Source organism: Heptranchias perlo, chromosome 8, assembly GCF_035084215.1.
Source record: "Heptranchias perlo isolate sHepPer1 chromosome 8, sHepPer1.hap1, whole genome shotgun sequence".
NCBI classification, from domain to species: Eukaryota; Metazoa; Chordata; class Chondrichthyes; order Hexanchiformes; family Hexanchidae; genus Heptranchias; species Heptranchias perlo.
In genome coordinates this window covers 31260824-31281875 of record NC_090332.1, presented here as the reverse complement: position 1 = coordinate 31281875, position 21052 = coordinate 31260824, and the positions used below count along the sequence as shown (strand labels likewise).

Genomic DNA, 21052 nt, shown 5'->3' with positions numbered 1-21052 from the left:
TAACTTCTGCCCCCTTGTATTCCAGTCCTCTACATATAAAGGCCAGCATTTCATTAGTCTTTTTGATTAATTTCTGTATCTGTCTATGACATTTTAATGATCTATGTACATGGACCCTTAAGTCTCTTTGGACCTTCACTGTTTCAAGCTTTTCACCATTTAGAAAGTACTCTGATCTATCCTTTTTAGGTCCAAAGTGGATGACCTCACACTTGCCTACATTGAAATCCATTTGCCACAGTGTTGCCCATTCACTTAATCTATTAATATCTCTCTGTAATTTTATGCTTCCATCTACACCGCTTACAATGCTGTCTGCCTTTGTGCCATCGGCAAACTTGGATATGTGGCTCTCTAACCCATCATCTAAGTCATTAATAAATACAGTGAATAATTGAGGCCCCAAAACAGATCCCCGTGGGACACCACTAGTCACATCCTGCCTATTTGAGTCCCTGTCCATTATCTCTACTCTCTGTCTTCTGCTACTTAGCCAATTTCCTAACCAGGTCAATAATTTGCCCTCAATTCCAGGAGCTTCAACTTTAGCTAACAGTCTCTTATGAGGAACTTTATCGAATGCCTTCTGGAAGTCCATATAAACAACATCCATAGACATTCCCCTATCCACTACTTTAGTCACCTCTTCAAAAAATTCAATCAGGTTCGTCAGGCATGACCTATCCTTTACAAATCCATGCTGCCTCTCTCTGATCATTTGAAAATTTTCAAGTTCAGTCACTCTACCCTTAATTATAGACTCTAGTAATTTCCCAACAACAGATGTTAGGCTAACTGGTCTATAATTCCCTGGTTTGCCTCTCTCACTTTTCTGAAATAGCAGAGTTACATGTGCAATTTTTCAATCTAAAGGAACGTTTCCTGAATCGAGAGAACTTTGGAAGATTACAGTTAGGGCTTCTGCAATGTTCTCACCTACTTCTATCAAAACCCTTAATGATTTTAAGCACCTCTATCAAATCTCCCCTTAACCGTCTCTGCTCTAAGGAGAACAATCCCAGCTTCTCTAGTCTCTCCACATAACTGAAGTCCCACATCCCTGGTACCATTCGAGCAACTGTTCTCTGTACTCTGTCCAAGACCTTGACATCCTTCCTAAATTGTGGTGTCCAGAATTGGCCACATTACTCCAACTGAGGACTAACCAGTGTTTTATAAAGGTTTAGCCTAACTTCCTTGCTTTTGTACTTAATGCCTCTATTTATAAAGCCAAGGGTCCTGTACATCTTTTTAACAGCCTTTTTAACTTCAAAGATTTGTGTATGTACGTATGTCTCTGTTCCTGCACTCCCTTTAAAATTGTACCATTTAGTTTATATTGCCTCTCCTCATTCTTCCTACCAAAATGAATCACTTCACACTCCTCTGCATTAAATTTCATCTGCCATCTGTCTGCCCATTTCACCAGTCTGTCTATGTCCTCCTGAAGTCTGTTATTATCCTCCTCACTGTTTACTACATTTCTGAGTTTCGTGACATCTGCAAACTTTGAAATTATGCCCTGTATAGCGCCTTTAACATAGTAAAAACATCCCAAGGCACTTCACAGCAGCGTTGTCAGACAAAATTTGACACCGAGCCACATAAAGAGATATTAGGACAGGTGACCAAAAGCTAAGACAGAGGTAGGTTTTAAGGAGGAGAGAGAGGTAGAGATATGGAGTGGTTTAGGGAGGGAATTCCAGAATTTAGGGCCTAGGCAGCTGAAGGCATGACCGCCAATGGAGGAGCGATGAAAATCAGGGATTCGCAAGAGGCCAGAATTGGAGGAGCGCAGAGATCTCAGGGATTTGCAGGGCTGGACAAGATTACAGAGATAGGGAGAGGCGAGACCATGGAGGGATTTGAACACACCGATGAGAATTTTAAACTTGAGCCAATGTATGTCAGCGAACAAAGGAAAGATGATACTATTTGATAGAAGGTTTGATCTGAGAATTGACTGGCCAGTTGATATGTACATGTAGCTCAGTACTATACTCTGGTGTGCTAGTACTACTTGAAAAAGAGCTGGGGAGTTCTCCTGGTGTTCTGGTCAACATTTATCCCTCAACCAACATCATTAAAACAGATTATCTGGTCATTTATCTCATTGCTGTTTATGGAGCCTTGCTGTGTACAAATTGGCTGCCACATTTCCCTACATTACAACAGTGACTGCACTTCAAAAAGTACTTCATTGGCTGTGAAGCGCTTTGAGATGTCCTGAGGTTGTGAAAGGTACTATATAAATATAAATTCATTCGATTGTTCCAATGGCTTAGAGGTGATCTTATTGATGTATTTAGGATCCCAAAGGGAATAGATAAACTGGATCTTGGAATAATGTTCAACATTAGTACAAGCTCTAGACAAGGAGATTCAACTTTAGACAGAAATGGATGAATATATAGTTAAGATGTAACTTCTTCACACAGAGGGTGGTGACTATATGAAATAAACTATCCAGGAAGGCAGAGCAATCATAGAATGTTACAAATTTCAAGAGGGTGATGGATACATTGTTGACTGACAGAGCTATTGAAGGGAAAGAGTGATAAAGTGGGGTATGTAATCTGTGAACTTTGGTGTTGACATAATGGATGGAAATGGTCCCATCCAGTCTTGTGCAGTCCTATATTCCTAAAGGACAATAGGACATCTCGGGGGAGGAATTAGTTAAATATGCCGAGTAATGTGTCATGAGTAACCACAGTGTCCTGGCACTTGCTTCATTGCTTTGGGGAGTGAAGGAAGAATTTCCCATATGTAAAATGGTGGGTATGTTACTCACACAAGACATCGCCCTGAACATGTAAGAATGGGTGAGTGGGCAGAGATTTGGCAGATGCAATACAATATTGGAAAATGTGAGGTTATGCACTTTGGCAGGAAAAATCAGAGAGCAAGTTATTATCTTAATGGCGAGAAACTGGAAAGTACTGCAGTACAAAGGGATCTGGGGGTCCTAGTGCAAGAAAATCAAAAAGTTAGTATGCAGGTGCAGCAGGTGATCAAGAAGGCCAACGGAATGTTGGCTTTTATTGCTCGGGGGATAGAATATAAAAACAGGGAGGTATTGCTGCAGTTATATAAGGTATTGGTGAGACCGCACCTGGAATACTGCATACAGTTTTGGTCTCCATACTTAAGAAAAGACATACTTGCTCTCGAGGCAGTACAAAGAAGGTTCACTCGGTTAATCCCGGGGATGAGGGGGCGGACATATGAGGAGAGGTTGAGTAGATTGGGACTCTACTCATTGGAGTTCAGAAGAATGAGAGGCGATCTTATTGAAACATATAAGATTGTGAAGGGGCTTGATCGGGTGGATGCGGTAAGGATGTTCCCAAGGATGGGTGAAACTAGAACTCGGGGGCATAATCTTAGAATAAGGGGCTGCTCTTTCAAAACTGAGATGAGGATAAACTTCTTCACTCAGAGGGTAGTAGGTCTGTGGAATTTGTTGCCCCAGGAAACTGTGGAAGCTACATCATTAAATAAATTTAAAACAGAAATAGACAGTTTCCTAGAAGTAAAGGGAATTAGGGGTTACGGGGAGCGGGCAGGAAATTGGACGTGAATTTAAATTTGAGGTTAGGATCAGATCAGCCATGATCTTATTGAATGGCGGAGCAGGCTCGAGGGGCCGATTGGCCTACTCCTGCTCCTATTTCTTATGTTCTTCTGATTTCTTCACAAGGTCCAGATTATGGCCCCAATATTCCTCTTCTATGTCCTGGGGAATACTCAGTTTCCAGACACAAAGAAGAAAGAAAGGTGGAACATGTGTGCTGGGTCTCGCCCACTTTGTGTTGCCATGGGACTTCTGGGTTTCTCCCAAAGGGGCATGGAGGACAGACTGCCTGCACCTACAACAAGTACACGCAATATAATACTATGGAAATGAGGAGGGAAGAACCCATCTCATGTTCCTCTTGGAATTCCATTTGATGAGATGCCCAACTCGCACCAGTTGAGGCCTTGCATAAGTCCTTTTAAGGCCTTCTGAAGGCCCAAAACCTTCACCAGAGTATGGTAGTCGATTCTGGAGGAGATCAATTATCATCTTTAGTTGAGTAGCTCAATTGGGAGCCTAAGGGGTTGATTTCGGATGTCCGAGCGGATGCGTTCGTGGCGGGGGGCTGCTAAAATCCGGGAGGAAGGGTGGGATTTTCATCTCAACTGAGCGTGTTTCCCGTACTGGGGGAAAGACTCCCAGTTGAAACAGACGTGTTGCAGCCACCAGCCTGTGGGAGCTGCAAAGCTCCATTTGACAGGTGCGGGGGGGGTGGGGGGGAGATCCTCACTCATTGCAGGAGGCCACTCCGTCACTTTGGACAAAGTTTGGCCTGCACCATCCTCCTGCTAACACTAAGATTCACAAGCTTGCAACCTCAACTCTGGTGTGCAAGCACATTTACCTACCTTGCGGACACCCTCAAACGTACATCTTGTGGATGGGGGCCGCCATAGCTGCAGTCATGACCTCATCGGGGGACGAACAGCATCAGCAGCCTCACCGGCCACGTCGTCCACCTCTGACACGTGGAGCTCCACAACACAGTGCTGTGACACATCCACATGCACAGCAGGAGGGAGGGTAATCGCAGAGAGAGAGATGCGTCACAGAAGGCACTACGCTCGCCACAGGGTCTACAGTCCAAGGCTCAGCTTCCTGGACCTCTCTGAGCAGCAGTGCACATGGAGGCTCAGAGTCACTTGACATGTAGTCGTGGACATCTGCAGCTTCCTTCATGCCAAGCTGCTCCCGGCTGGCCCGAGCACCATCTTCTTACCTGTCGCTCTCAAAGTCACCACTGCCCTCAACAACTTCTCCTCCGCATCCTTCCAGGGTGCCACCGGGGACATCGACGGCGTTTCTCAGTCGTCTGCACAAAAAAGCCCTGCAAATACACCTACACCCACTCTCCAGTGACACAATGGGTGGCATCAGTTGTGGGTCTTCATGGTGATCCTCAGGAAAGGGAATTATTGCACAAACCAGACAAGATTTGCAAAGACGTGGCAGTAGTGGTGATAACAAATTTTAATGTGCTTTGCAAAACAAACAAAACTAAATCAAAAACATGACATTCTGTCATACACCCTTGTGCATCCCCTTTGTGCTCACAAAACCTTCGACTTACGTTTACGGGAACCCCTACGTGGTGCCACCCCTGTGGCTTCATCAGAGGTAGTGGCAGGTTGTTCTTGTCCATGCCCTGACCGATGAGATGCTTTGCACGGACGCCTTCTGGATTTCGGTGCCCGTGAGGGCCCCTCCAAAAACTGTTCCACCTGCACCTGTGCAGGGGCAGACTCGGCCACCTGGACAGGAAGCAGCATTGTGGGTACTGGTTGAGAGGGGGGCAACGGGTGAGACTTGGAAGTGCTTTGAGCGGCGTCCCCACTTCCATGTCCCCTTTCACCATCATCCCTCTCCTGGCCCAGGCCCACATCAGTCCTTCCATCCTGCTGGACGACAGTTTGGAGGACTCAGGGTGAGCAACATTCTGCCGCCTTGAACAGGCTGACAGATACATTACAACTTGGAAGGCCAGTTGTAATGTATCTGTCAGCCTGTTCAAGGCGGCAGAATGTTGCTCACCCTGAATCCAAACGGGCATTGTCAGGACGTGAATGGACTCATTGTTGAGCCGTGCTTGAAGCTCGATGGAGACTAGCCTTTCCTCCAACGCAGACATTCCCGCACCTACCCGCGACACTATCTCAGAGATGCCTTCACATCCCTGTGACAATATCTCGGAGATACCCAACTGTACCTGTGCCACCATTCCACTCATGCAGGAATTGGACTCCTCCATCCTCTGCGCAATTGCGAATAGTGCGCGTGTCAACTGTTCCAGTACCTCAGCAATGTGCTGCTGGCCCTCGATGACTCTCCTTTTCATGGCTGACCCCCAAGGTTCAGCATCTGGGTCCAGCTGAGCAGAGCCTGGAGAAGAGTGCTCCCACCGAAGCGGACTCTCCACGGCTGCCCCTGCCATCAGGGTCTGCTCGTGCTCACATGTGCGTGGTGACTCACCATGTGCAAGCCCAACTAACTGAGGACGGGGACCCACCGAGGTGTGTGTATCTGCACTGGTGGATGGCTGGCTCAGATGTGACGATGCACCCTCAGGGGCCGGCAGGTCCTCTGAGGAATCGCCATCCGCAGTCACGGCGGTTGCAGATGGCCCTGCAAGAGAACAGAAAGCAATATTAAGCATGTGGACAGACGTTGAGGTGCTGCAGGTGTCAAGTGATGTTAAGATCATCCACTATCATGAGTGCTGAGTGTTAGATTTCTGACACCAGCCATTTGTGCACTCCTAGTCTCGGCATCCGACACAGACAGGCACTCCAGCGTCTGGCTTAGTTCCAATGCCTGCTGCTCTGCGTCCATTAGGACCACCTGGTGTGGCGGGTCCCCTCCAGTCCTGGCCCTCTCCTGGGCATTCTGGCATCTCTTCTTCTATCAAGGCAAAAGTGACCTGCTGCATGCATTGGTGTGGGGGTGATCGTGAGGGAGATGCATGGGAGGGTGCATTTGAGACATAGCCATGAGATTGTATGAGGATTGGGTTGCGTGGTAGTGTTCGAATGGGAACTGGGGCAGTGAGTAAGTGCAGGCAAGGTGAGGATGATGGTTGAGTGGATGTGAGGAGTGATGCAAGAGCCTTGTGGTGGCAGTACAGAAGGAGTTGTGTGGTGGTGGAGGTGATGTGGAAGATGGAGTGTGGGAGAATGCGTAAGTATACTCACTTTGGCTGACCTGGTTAGGTCATTAAAGCACTTCCTGCACTGGACCCAAGTTCGGCACACATTGCTGCTGCTGCTGCTGCTGACCTCCTCGGCCACCTCCAGCCAGGCCATCTTGGTGGCAGAGGGAGGCCACCTCCTCCCATCAGATGGGAAAAACGTTTCCCTCCTACTTCTCACCTCATCGAGCAGCACCTGGAGTGAGGAGTCTGAGAACCTTGGAGCAGCTTTGCCTCTGGCCTGCTCCATGCTGCAAAAATGGTTCTTTGCTGCAGGAGGAGCATTGGAAGACTGCCCCTTTAAATAGGGCGCCTCCTGCTGACAGCCTGTGATGAGGGTGCGCAGTGCGCCCACTGCGCAGGTCTAGAACGGGAAACCCGTAAGCACACGTAAGTACATTCAATTAGGCTGCGATTGCGTGCTGAGCACCCTGATTTCACTGGGTGTGTTACCCACGCGCCCAGTCGACCCCCCGCTGCCAACCTACCTCCCTCCTAATATCGGGCCCTAAGTGTTGAAAATGACAAAAAATCCTTCAGCCAATTTGGACTTCCAGAGAACGCCACTTCACCATAAAAGAGAGGATCGCCGCCGGCCAGGGAAGCCGCCACTGATGTGCCTTTGCAGAAGCCCACCCCAGCCAGGCAAACGATCCCATCCCCAAAATTTGGCACAGGTACTCTGGCCTTGGGCAAGGGCAGGCGGGGTTCCACTTCACTGCATTTATGACAGTAGCAGCAATGCTCCAAGAATTTCCAGACTAAAATTTTTGGGAGGGGGTGGGGGAGGGCAATATTATAATTTAAGATATAGGGCTGGGTTTTCCTCTGTGATTCAACTTTGGTGGGGCGCAAAATGGGCAGTAGCGAAACAGCTATCCATTTCCACCCTCCCTGATTTTCCTTTCCAAAAATTGGGCGGGGGGTTTAAGGGGTGGCTGAATCACTACCCCCATTTGCACCCCACCAAAATTGAATTTCACTACCATTATCCGGTCATTTACGCCATTATTAATGGTAGGACATTGCTGTGCAGAAATTGGTTGATACGTTTCCCGACATTACAACATGACCACAGTTCAAAAACAGTTCTTCGTTGGCTGTGAAGCACTTTGAGACGTCCTGAGATTGTGAAAAGGTGTTATATAAATGCAAATTCTTGACAATGTTTTGATATTGGGATTCAAATCTAACTTCCCTTAAATAATTCATTATCTGTAATGTGACATGTGCCATGCAGTATATTGGATCAAGATGAGCTTGCTCTATAAAGTTGAGAAAATGTGGAACTTCAATTTTAGAATATAAGAACATAAGAAATAGGAGCAGGAGTAGGCCAATCGGCCCCTCGAGCCTGCTCCGCCATTCAATAAGATCATGGCTGATCTGATCCTAACCTCAAATCTAAAGAACACAAGAAGTAGGAGCAGGACTCGGCCACTCAGCCCCTGGGCCCGCTCCGCCACCCCCTGGGCCCGCTCCGCCACCCACAGGGCCTTGACCGATCCGAACTCAGCTTCATGTCCAATTTCCTGCCCGCTCCCCGTAACCCCTAATTCCCTTGACTACAATTTTAATATTAGTAAAAATTTAATTTAATTAATGTATGAAATTTCTTCTAGAGAATTTTCTGGGAGAAAGAAGACATTAGAGCCATTCTGACTTCACCTCTGTTCTGTCCACAAGTAAGCTCCAATAAAGCTCAATGCAGCTCCCAGTTCAGCAACTTAACTTTCTTCTGGGTACTCTGCAACTGTCTGGCTAGAACATTGACTTTAGTAACTTCAAATCTTTAACTATAGTCTCCATTTTCTTTACAGCAGGGGTAGCTGCTGATGTGGAGTGGATCTATTAGTGTCTATCCCTGTTGTGTCCCTGGTGCAGGCTAGCTCTCTGACATCAGTCAGAAGGCCTGCAGCATTGATCCATGTCCCTGAAAGAAAACAGCATTTGGGTCCTCTGAACTTTGATGTTTGCCCTTCTCCGATCAGGGCTAGGTGCAGGGCCTCAGGTCCACTTCTTTTGAGTGCTCCTCCAAATGGGTGCCCTGCTAATGACCCAGTAATGCCGCCTTCCACCCCTTCAACGTGGTTGTTCTCCATTTTGGCTTTCTACACTGCTCCAATGAAGCTTAAAACTGGGTGAAGTTGTTGGGCCAGCCTAAAGGGGAAGCCCCAGAAATTCCAGGCCAATACAAAGAGGCCAGAAACCCAGTATCCTGTGTCTCAGCTCCTATTTCCTTTCCCCAGTACAAAAGGAGAAGAAACTTAGCCCTATTAACTTATATGGAGATCACTTAAGGTCATTCAATCACATAATCCACTCAACTGTTGTTATAGAATCCACTTTGTTGTAAAAATACAATAGTTTCAGCAGCATCTTATTGAAGGTATATATCACTGGTTGTAAACTACCACCATAAATGGAACACATATATTGTATAAACAAAAATAAACTATTTTTGATTATTACACATTTAAAATAATATGGTTAAGTTTCATAGATAGAATAATCTAGAACAGCAGAATGGATCATTTTGTGCATCTAAATTGTCCAAAGTCACTTAGATTAGTACAATTTATGCTTCAGCATGAATAAAGAAGAAATATTAACAAAATAATTGCAGAAAATAAAATTATGCAAAAGGTATGTACAGTTTCTATATAACTTCAATGATTTAAGCAGTCACAAATATTTTATGATAATTATTAGCTGTCATCACTTTGTTGACTTAAAAATATTTCCAATGAAAAACTAAACAGTGAAACAGAACCCATTACAACATAATTTGTCACAACAGTCTCAGCCCTCTAGTGATAATCCTGCAGAGAACAGTTATTTAACCAAACTTGATTAAGCACAAAATTCTATTCCCTATGTAACTCACTTGCACTGCCATTCAAATGAGTTCTTGAAAGCGTACTTGTACTTATTAAAATTACCCACCTGATCACACAGGAGGCTCCCATTTATGACTCCAGATTGTAAGCAATCACAAGGTTTGCACACATCAGTTGCTGAGAGGCTGCCACCTACTTCTCGGTAAAAAAAATCTTTACACTGTTCACAATTTCTTCCTATAAGAATTGATTGAACAATAGGCACAAATTAATCAGTCCTTCAAAGTAGGTTTATGACAAATAAGATACAAGTGCACAGGTTCTGTAACTACTCAGCCATTATTAAATATTTCCAACACAAAGCTTGCCAAAAAATATTATAGAGAATAATGTTAGACGGAGATAACAGCTTAATTTTCCCAAATAATTTATTGATATATACCAGGGGATCTCCCACAGCGGTCTACAAAGGCTGAGAGGTAAATTGGCTATGTAGACTGGCAGAACCAGATGTAGGCCCAAAATCGGGACTCAGGCCTCTAATATTACTTAGGCAAGCTGCCAGCGCCTGTCGTGCCTCCACAGTCAGCTCACCCATTTTAAAAAGATGAAAGTCAGGCCACTTTCCTCACCAACGGCAGCCCAAAGCTAAGTCCCAGAAGGTGTTGGGGGGAGGGGGGAGGGGAAATGGAGCAGCCAAAGAGAGGGGTGATCGCAAGTACTGTGGAGTCGGTGGAGTTTTCTTGCTCCTTCTGGCTCCTCAGGAATGATTTTTGATTTTGTTTTAAACTTACCTTTTGTTGGCGGCTGCTGAAGAGGCCCAGCTCATACTCCGCTCATCGTTATCCAATTTCCCAAAGGGTGCCTGAACTAGGCGTTGTGTAAATGAAGGACCTAAGTAAGTGGTCTATTATCTGTTTTAGGAGGCTGCCAGAGATACCTAAAAAATCACCTGACCCAATATCAGACCAGGGATCTTTCAGGCATGCTTTAGATGCAGGACATTGGTCCGCCAAAATTGGCCATCATTGCGCCCATTTTACACCCGTATAACAGATGCAAAGAGGTCGAATTTCTACCCCTCTGAGTGTGCAATTAGTAGAACTGGATGTGGCTGATGTAAATTGATCTACAAAAGGAAATATATTTTTAAAAAAGGAAAATAAGCTTAAGAGTACGGCCCAGGGTGGAGAGAACGGGTGGGGCTGAGAGCAGAGTAATGGCAGGTGTGGAGTGAAGCATGAACTATGTTAAATTGAGTTTGAGGCAGATGGAGGCTCAGACATCTCTACATCAATGTTCTGTGAAAGAAGTGCAGGTTTGTAGTCTCATATAATGTCTCTGCCATTTTATTCATAGAAGTATATGATAATTCACTCACTTCACAATTCATAACACTTGAAGCAACTATTATCAAAACCTTTCCTCTCAGTCTAAGCAACAATATGATGTGAACACCATCACCTCCAACTTCTTCACCAAGTCACTGACCATCCTGTCTTGGCTATGTACCATCCTTCCTTCATTGCCATGGGATCAAAGTCCTGGAATTTCCTGCCTATCGCCATCACGGAAGCACTATCAGCACAAGGTCTGCTGCAGTTCAAAGAGACGGCTCAATACTACTTTCTCAAGGCAACTAAGAATCGGCATTAAATGTGGCTTTGCCAACATCGCATAAACAAATGAGTAAAAAAGGTGACCGTAATTCAATTTTTTTTTGTTAAATGTGATTGGGTAAATTGTTTTTGTGGACGATGACTGGGGAGGAAATTGAAGTTGGAAAAAGGCTTTGCGTAACATGGTTGGTTATTTTCTCTTCACTATTCACCTAAGTAACCGATTGGAAAAAGTAACAACACAGAGCCTAAGAATGAGGAAGAAGACAGTTAGCTAATGAGAAACAAAACTGACAAACAGTCACAAATTGACGGTCACAACTTAAATAATGGAGACAAGAGATTTTATTATAAAAGGTAGTGGGCAAAATTTTCAACTTCACCCGGGGCATAAAATGGGCAGTATCGAATCGCCTGCCCGACCTTCCTTTCCATTGAAGTCATGGAAAGGAAAATCGGGTGGGATGTATAATGTGTGACTGATCTGATATTGCCTCTTTTAAGTCCCTGCCGAAGTTGAAAGTTCCTGCGATGGTGGTATATATCATAAACTCCACCAGTAATCCTGAAATAGTATTTTTCGGATCACTTTTAAAAAATTAATTTTGCTGTTTCTTTAGGTCTGTACATGTTGCATGCCATTTGCTATTTAAGTTATCCAGGTAGGTGGCCTATGCCAATACCACTCATTATTAGAAAGTTCTTCACAAGTGAGTTAATTTGGCATGAGGAGCTTTCCCCAAAGAGAAGGGGAGGAAATCATGCCTCTGCTTACATCTCCCCCTGGAAGCCTGAAGAAGATCAGGAGTTCATCATTTGACAAATCATAGGCATGAAACCACATCCTGGCACAACACTGAACAGCACAGCGAAAGGTCAAAACATTACACCATCAGGCTGCCAAACTCTGTAATAGTCTTTAAGAAACTGGTCAGAGAACTGCTATAGTTGCAGCTGATGTTATGCTAGTGCACTGGTCTAGTAATTATTCCTTTTTTATACATTATAGCACATTACTGAAATAGCATTGAGGGATTTTGAACTCCAACTAACCCATAGCGTACTTGACAGAGAGTGCGCTATGTTCATGTTGTATACCTAACTATGATCAACACAAAAATTCACCACAAAATACAAAACATACTTACCAGCAGTGTCATGTTGACAGTCATCACAAATTCCACCACCACCTCGGAAATAGTCATGAGGAAATGGATCTATGGAAGTGTCATAGTGGCAACTGATGGCATGTTTATAGCACTGACAAGGTTTACAGTTATAAGCATGAACCTGATCACCCTGATGGAAAGGCTTGTCATTGAAGAGTGGCTGGCAGCGCTCACACTAAAAAAATAAGTTGTTCAAGCATTAGAAAATAAACAGTACAAAGGAGCAGAATACAAATACTTGTACATATTTTGTAACAGTTGTAAACTTTATTTTTAAACACTCAGAGATGAGAAACCTGTATTGCAGTTTTTAATGCTCAAGCTACAACCATGCACTCTTAAATAATAAACTCTCAGTGCATGATCAGAAAAATTAATTTCCGCACAGGATATATCAAGTATCATAAAATGATTTGCATACATTTGTAAAAGTTATGGGCACATTTTCACAATGGCAGAGCTGAATAGGTGACAAACACAAAATACATATTTTTGAACATAGAGGAGTAGATCTTGACTTTGTGCGATAGAATGGGTGATAGCAAGTCGACAGCCCTTTTTACATCTCTCCCAATTTTTATTTCCTAGAGGGACTGTAATTCTGATCCACAGCTTTTGGTGGGAGAATTCTCTCCCACCAAAAGCTGTGTATGCTGCTTCAATTGAGGTCAATAGATTTTTATTAAGTAAGGGTATCAAGGAATATGGATCAAAGGTGGGTAAATGGAGTTGAGCTACAGATCAGAGATGATCTAATTGAATGATGGAACAGACTCAAGGGGCTGAATGGCTTGATCCTATGTTCCTATGTTTCAGGTCCAAAAATTATCAACAAGCAATCGAAGTTTCCTTATGTCTCTGCAGGAGAAAGCTCTGCACAACAGGAGTCAAATGACAGCTACCAGGGGAGGACCAACCACTATGCAGGAAACCTACCATTTTGAAAAGAGAGCCATACAACTGCAGTGCAGAAACTTGAATGAGGAGTCTCGAGATGGTGAAGTAGAATGCTTCATCCAGAGCTTTTCATTTCCCTCCCAATCATAATAATGCCTCCACTGAACATCCAAAACCATGACATTACATGGCAGATGAAATTCTGTATTTTGCTGAATGCTACTTGAAAAATTGTTTACCAGAAAGGTTTTTACCACTGCTCTTTTTTATGTATTAACAGGTATGGCAGAGCAAGCAGAAGCCAGAACCTCCTCTGAGCTTGCAGCAAGCATATTGTCACAATTTCAACATTTGGCATGCAGAAGCCCAATGACATCCAACTGGGGAGAATACTTTTGGAATATGATCAACTGTTGCAGTCATTGAGTAACGTGCCTAGCAGCTTCCTCAACATGGTGATAACTGTGAAGGAGTACACATCCCACATGTGTGCGGTGCTGCTGCATGCAGACAGCCTTGGAATGGGTGGCAACTCCAGGGCCATCTGCAGGGATCAGTGCTTGGGCCCCAGCTATTCACAATATATATCAATGATTTGGATGAGGGAACCAAATGTAATATTTCCAAGTTTGCTGATGAAACAAAACCAGGTGGGATCGTGAGTTGTGAGGAGGATGCAAAGAGGCTTCAAGCAATTTAGACAAGTTGAGTGAGTGGGCAAATACATGGCAGATGCAGTATAATGTGGATAAATGTGAAGTTATCCACTTCGGAAGGAAAAACAGAAAGGCAGAGTATTATTTAAATGGTGATAGATTGGGAAATGTTGATGTACAAAGGGACCTGAGTGACCTTGTACATCAGTCACTGAAAGCAAACATGCAGGTGCAGCAAGCAGTTAGGAAGGCAAATGGTATGTTGGCCTTCATTGCAAGAGGATTTGAGTATAGGAGCAAGGATGTCGTACTGCAGTTATACAGGATCTTGGTGAGACCACACCTGGAGTATTGTGTGCAGTTTTGGTCTCCTTACCTAAGAAAGGATATACTTGCCATAGAGGGAGTGCAGCGAAGGTTCACCAGACTGATTCTTGGGATGGCAGAACTGTCGTATGAGGAGCGATTGGGTCGACTCGGCCTGTATTTACTTGAGTTTAGAAGAATGAGAGGGGATCTCATTGAAATATATACAATTCTGACAGGGTTAGACAGACTGGATGCAGGGAGGATGTTTCCCCTGGCTGAGGGTTCCAGAACGAGGAGTCACAGTCTCAGGATACAAGGTAGGACATTTAGGACTGAGATAAGGAGAAATTTCTTCACTCAGAGGGTGGTGAACCTGTGGAATTCACTACCACAGAAGGCTGTGGAAGCCAAGTCACTGAATATATTTAAGAAGGAGCTAGATAGATTTCTCGACACAAAAAGCATCAAGGGGTATGGGGAGAGAGCAAGAATATGGTTTTGAGATAGAGGATCAGCCATGGTCATATTGAATGGAGGAGCAGGCACGAAGGGCTGAATGGCCTACACCTGCTCCTATTTTCTATGTTTCTATGTTGCACTGCCCCTCATGGAAGAGGCTTTGTTATCAGTCCTAAGTTCTCTTATGAAAGCTCAAGTTGTTGAAATACCAGCCTTTGGCTGCACTGTGGCCTCCTCAATGTAAAGAAGAGCTTGCCCAAACCAAGAGGGAAATTATGCCCTCCTTTTTCAATGTTACTTCTATAATGGAGTCTGCCAACCCCCAGATCAACAAGCGAAGTGACTTGGAGGCTGGGAAGAGCAAGTCTGAGGTGACAATAGATGGCAGTGCTGTCTCTCCAGACTGTACCATTTCCACAGCAGTCAGCTATTCCGCTACCCCCCCCCCCCCCATTGATTGTGCAGAGCAGAGAGCAAGCAAGGCCAGGCTGTCCCCGCAGCAGCAGAAAAACAGCTGCCTGAAGCTTGCCTGCCTGGTGTCCATACTCACAAATGTCAAGTGCGAACTCATGTCCATGAGCCTGACACAGATAACCAGCTGCCATCCTCTTGCCTGGGATGGGTGCAGAGTCAACAGGAAAAGACAGAAAATCTCGCGGCTTCGGAGCTGTCTGCCAAGGACAGGTATGTGGCAGGATCGGTTTCCGGGGCTGCCTCATGGGGCAGTGTGGTAGTGCACTCCTGTTCCTCCTAGCCCCATAAGGGGAGTAAAAAACATGACCTGTTTGGCTCTCCTCTGGCCCCAGCTTCTCTTCCCCGCTGTCTTCACTTGGCAGGAAATTCACAGTGGCTTCCTGCTCAGGCCATCCAGTTAAAATTGCAGTTAGGTCCTGATGATGTCATTGGGACCCAACTTGCATATGTAAAGAAGGACTCTGCCGGCTTTGGGCAGGTATCTTTGCCAGCTGCTCAGTAGAGCAGGTTAAAAATCTAAACGGTCGGCTCCCTGTGGCTGCAGGGCAGGTAAATAACCATGATGATTTTAACTGCCCATCCACCCAGTTTCTGCCAGGTTAACATCGTCCCCACTGAAATTGGCTTTTTACAAAATAAGTGCTTTGACAAGAGTATATACCATGTGAAAAGTCCCATTCGTGTTAGAGGGAGATATTGTATTGGTAGTTGGCAGAATGGTGGTAGTAGAGATTGAGGACGTTTTCCTGTTAAATGTTAAGGGATATGCTTTATTACTGAAGAATGGTAAACCAAGTGGGATGGAAAGACATATTATTGCCTGAGTTGATGATGATGAGAATCTCCTGAATCATGTTTCTAAAGATGATTCTAACAGATGGGGACCGATTTTCGGATGGCCGAGCGGGTGCATTAGGCGAGGGGGGCTCCGAAAATGGTGGAATCCCGGAGCGGGTTCAGCTCCAACCCGCTCACTTCCGGGTAGCCCTATGACGCATTCGGGTGTGCGTGCAGCTCCTGCATGCGGGATTCCCACCGGCAATTAAAGCCGGCCAGATGATAATTTAGATAGTTATTTAGCTAGCCTCCGAAAGCTTGTGATTTTCAAATAAAACTGTTGGACTATAACCTGGTGTTGTAAGATTCCTTACATTTGTCCACCCCAGTCCATCACCAGCATCTCCACATCAGAGGTACTTAACAGACCTCATTGAGTGGAGATTTTGGCAGGGGTGCAATTTTGAAGGATCCTCAGCGTGTTTCCCATGCTGTGGGAAACAATCCTTGTTGGAGCAGATGTGTTTCAGCCAGCAGCCAGTAGGAGATGCAATGGATTATTTGACAGTTGGGGGGAATGCCTCATTTATTGCAGCAGGGCACTCTGTCACTTCAGACAAAGTTTTGGCTGCAACACCTTTGTCTTTCCACTCAAAACTATTAAGTTATACCCTAAACTCTGCTGTGCAAACACATTTACCTACTTTGTGGACCCCCTTAAACTCACACCGTCAGGATGGGGAGGCACCATAGCTGCATTCATCACTTCATCCGAGGACAAACAACATCACCAGCCTCGCCAGGCACGCCGTCCACCTCCGCCACGTGGAGCTCTACAACAGTGCTGCGCCACAGGCACATGCACAAAATAGTCGTGCAACTACACATACACCCACTGTAGAGTGACCCAATGGGTGGCATCAAGTGTGGGTGTTCATGGTGAACCTCATGAAAGGGACTTATTACATAAGCCAGTCAAGAATGGCCAAGGCGTGGCAGTAGTGGTGACAATAATAATATTTAATGCGCCATTAAGAAAAATCAAATATAAATAAAAAACATGACAAACCGTCAAACACTCTTGTGCATCCCCTTTGTGCTTACAAAACCAAAACATTCCGACTACTCCTACATGGTGCTTCCCCTGTGGCTGCAGCAGAGGTAGTGGCAGGTTGTTCTTGGTCATGTCCTGACCGATTAGATGCTTTGGGCCTACACCCTCTGGGTTTCGGTGCCTGTGAGGGCCCCTCCAAAGACTGCTCCACCTGTACCTGTGCAGGGGCAGACTCTACCACCTGGAGAGGAAGCAGCATTGCAGGTACTGGTTGAGAGGGGGGCAACGGGTGAGACGTGGGAGCACTTTGAGTGGCATCCCCACTTCCATGTGCCCTTTCACCATCATCCCTCTCCTGGGTCAGGCCCACATCACTCCTACCACCGTGCTGGACGACAGTTTGGAGGACATGTGTGAAGCCTTGTAAGGCCAGTGCTAGTGTATCTGCCTGCCTGTTTGAGGCGGCAGAAGGTTGCTCACCCTGAGTCTGAAGGGCCGTTGTCAGGGCCTCAATGGAATCATTGGTGAGCCATGTTTGAAGCTCCATGGAGGCTAGCCTTCCCTCCACCGCAGACATTCACGCACTTATCCGCAACACTATCTCAGAGATGCCCTCGTGTCCCTGTGACAGTATCTCAGAGATTCCCTCCTGTACCTGTGCCACCATTCCACTCATGCAGGAGTTGGACTCCTCCATCCTCTGCGCGATTGTGGAGAGTGTGCATGGCACCTGTTCCAGCACCTCGCAAATGTGCTGCTGCCCCTTGATTATTCTCCTTTTAAAGGATGGCCCCCAGGGTTTAGCATCTGTGTCCAGCTGAGCAGAGCCTGGAGAAGAGTGCTCCCACCGACGCGGACTCTCCACAGCTGCCCCTGCCACCAGTGTCTGCTCGTGCTCACATTTGTGTGGTGACTCATCATGTGCGACCCCAACTAAGTGAGGACGGGGACCCACTGAGGGGGTGTATCTGCACTGGTGGATGGCTCGCTCAGATGTGACGGTGCCCCCTCAGAGGCCGGCAGGTCCTCTGAGGAATCGCCCTCTGCCGTCACAGCGTTTGCTGAAGGCCCTGTGAGAACAGAAGGCAATATTAAACATGATGACAGATGTTGAGGTGCTGAAGATGGCAAGGCATGTTAACATCATTTGCTATTGTGAGTGCTGAATGTTAAAGTTCTGTCACCAGCCGTTTGTCGGGTGACAGTCTCGGCGTCCCCAACGGTCAGGCACTCGAGGGTGCGGCTCACTTCAAGAGCCTCCTGCTCCGCGTCCGTGAGGACGACCTAATGTTGCAGCTCCCCTCCGGTCTTCGCCCTCTCCCCTGCATTCTGGGCTCTCTTCTCCTATAAGGGGAGAAAGTAGATAGGCGTGAGTGAGGGATGGTGATGTGGCCAACCGCTGAATGCATTGGTTTGGGTGAGGCTGACCGTGCAAGAGATGCATCAGAGGGTGAGCATGAGTCAGAGCCATGACATTGTATGAGGATTAGGTTGAATGATAGTGGTGGGATGAGCACTGGGGAGGTGAGTAAGTGCAGGTAAGTTGAGGATGAGTTTTGAGTAGGTGTGAGGAGTGATGTGATAGAGTAACATTGGCATGTACAGAATGAGTTGGGGGGTGTGGGCGATGATGTGGAAGACGGAGTGTAGGAGACTGAGTAAGTGTACTCACTTTGGCTGACCTAGTTGGGTCATTGAAGTTCTTCCTGCACTGGATCCATGTGCAGGACACATTGCTGCTGCTGGTGACCTCCTCTGCCACCTTGAGCCAGGCCTTCTTGATGGCAGAGACAGGCCACTTCCTGCCGTCTGCCGAGTAGAAAATATCCCTCCTCCTCTTCACCCCATCCAGCAAGACCTGGAGTGAGGCATCACTAAATCTGGACCAGCCATATAAATACTGTGGCTACAAGAGCAGGTCAGAGGCTGGGTATTCTGCGGCGAGTGACTCACCTCCTGACTCCCCAAAGCCTTTCCACCATCTACAAGGCACAAGTCAAGAGTGTGATGGAATACTCTCCACTTGCCTGGATGAGTGCTGCTCCAACAACACTCAAGAAGCTCGACATCATCCAGGAAAAAGCAGCCCGCTTGATTGGCACCCCATCCAGCACCTTAAACATTCACTCCCTTCACCACAGGCGCACTGTGGCTGCAGTGTGCACCATCCACAGGATGCACTGCAGCAACTCGCCAAGGCTTCTTCGACAGCACCTCCCAAACCCGCGACCTCTACCACCTAGAAGGACAAGAGCAGCAGGCACATGGGAACAACACCACCTGTACGTTCCCCTCCAAGTCACACACCATCGCGACTTGGAAATATATTGCCGTTCCTTCATCGTCGTTGGGTCAAAATCCTGGAACTCCCTTCCTAACAGCACTGTAGGAGAACCTTCACCACACGGACTGCAGTGGTTCAAGAAGGCGGCTCACCACCGCCTTCTCAAGGGCAACTAGGGATGGGCAATAAATGCCGGCCTCGCCAGCAATGCCCACATCCCATGAACGAATACAAAAAAGCCTTTCCCATGGGCTGCTCCATTCTATAATTTTGGTTGTCTGCTGCAGGAGCAGCATTGGAGGACTGCCCCTTTAAGTAGAGCTCCTCCAGCTGACAGTCTGTGATGCGGGTGCGCAGTCCGCCCGATGCGCAGGTTTCCGACGGGAAACCCGGAAGCCACGTTAAGTGGTTTCAATTTACCCGCGATAGTGTGGGGAACAGACGGATTTCACTGGGCGGGTTACCCACACGCCCAGTCGCCTCCCCGCTGCCCTCCCGCCTCCCTGGTAATATCGAGGCCATGGAGTCTGACTACCTTGGGGTCTTTTGGGAGCCTTATTTTCCTCCTCCAGCATGTCCTGCTGCTCCTCCTCAGGCCACTTCATGTTCTGATCTTCCAGATGGATGCCTTGTCAATAGTTCTAAAGATAGAAATTCATCTGGGCTCCTTTTCACTCAGAATCAGCAGGCAGTGTGCGCCCCAACCAGGAGGCCAGCCCGAAATTGGGCGTCCGGACTCATTTCAATAAGTTTGGCGAGCCTCCACAGACAGCTCACTCATTTAAAAAAATGAATTTCAGGGCACTTGCCTCGCTGGCAGTGGCCCTCAAGTAAGTGCTGGGACAGAGGGGGGAGGACAGCGAGAGGGAAGCCGATCGCAGCCAGCAGCAGCTGCTGGAATGCTGTGGAGCTGGAATGAGCACTCCTGCTCCTCCTCGCTCCATGTGAACTTTAAAAACAATTAAACTTACCTTTTTGGAGATGGCCACTTGCTGGACAATCTGAGGGAAGCATGCCCGATGCCTGTTCCACTCAGGGCAACCCAATTTCTCTGTGGGGTCCTAAAATTAGCGTTAGGCCCCTGCAAGGTCCTGAAAATCTTCAAGGCCAATATTGTCATTTCTGCCCCCATTTCTCCATCCGATGACCAATTTCTGCCCCATATTATGCAGACACAGCATGCAACAATGATGCTGGACAATTTACCTGGATTATATTGGAGGACCCTTGGAAAGACATAGGTTGATAAATGACAGCCAGCACGGCTTTGTTAAAGGCAAATAGTGTCCGACAAAATTGATTGAGTTCTTTGATGAAGTAACGGAGAGGACTGATGAGGGTAGGGCGGTTGATGTTGTATATCTGGACTTTCAAAAGGCATTTGATTGCTGGTGACCCTCTTCTCTGGTGCTGCCTAACCTCACATGCATCCAGTGGAGCTTCCTGCTCATCCTCCTCCTCCTTATATAGTGCAATCCCAAAAGGGAGCTCCATCATGGAAATCTGTCAAGTGGCTTCCCAATACCCACAGATTGTAGGAAACAATATTCCAAATACAGCTAACTGTAAGATTTGAGAGGACTGGGCAAATAGTGCAGCTTTAACTTCAAAGTTAAGGCACCTCTCTACTCCTTTTAAATCCAGCCACAAAATGCTAACATGAATTCAGCAGCGCTTTCTTTTTATGAGTGCAGTCTGGACACAACCTACGACCATCGAAAAGCCAAGAAATCAGGTTGCAGGTTACGTT

At 46.4% G+C, this 21052-nt stretch overlaps 1 protein-coding gene across 1 annotated transcript in view; it reads right to left on the bottom strand.

The window, feature by feature from the left end:
• Window positions 1–21052, bottom strand: part of ush2a (Usher syndrome 2A (autosomal recessive, mild)) — a 744800-nt gene that overhangs the window by 575530 nt on the left and 148218 nt on the right. Inside the window, exons 12-13 of the mRNA XM_067989549.1 lie at window positions 12372–12567; window positions 9711–9841 (exon numbers count right to left, since the gene is read on the bottom strand). Coding sequence (XP_067845650.1) covers window positions 9711–9841; window positions 12372–12567 — 327 coding nt within the window. The remainder of the gene's footprint in view (window positions 1–9710; window positions 9842–12371; window positions 12568–21052) is intronic.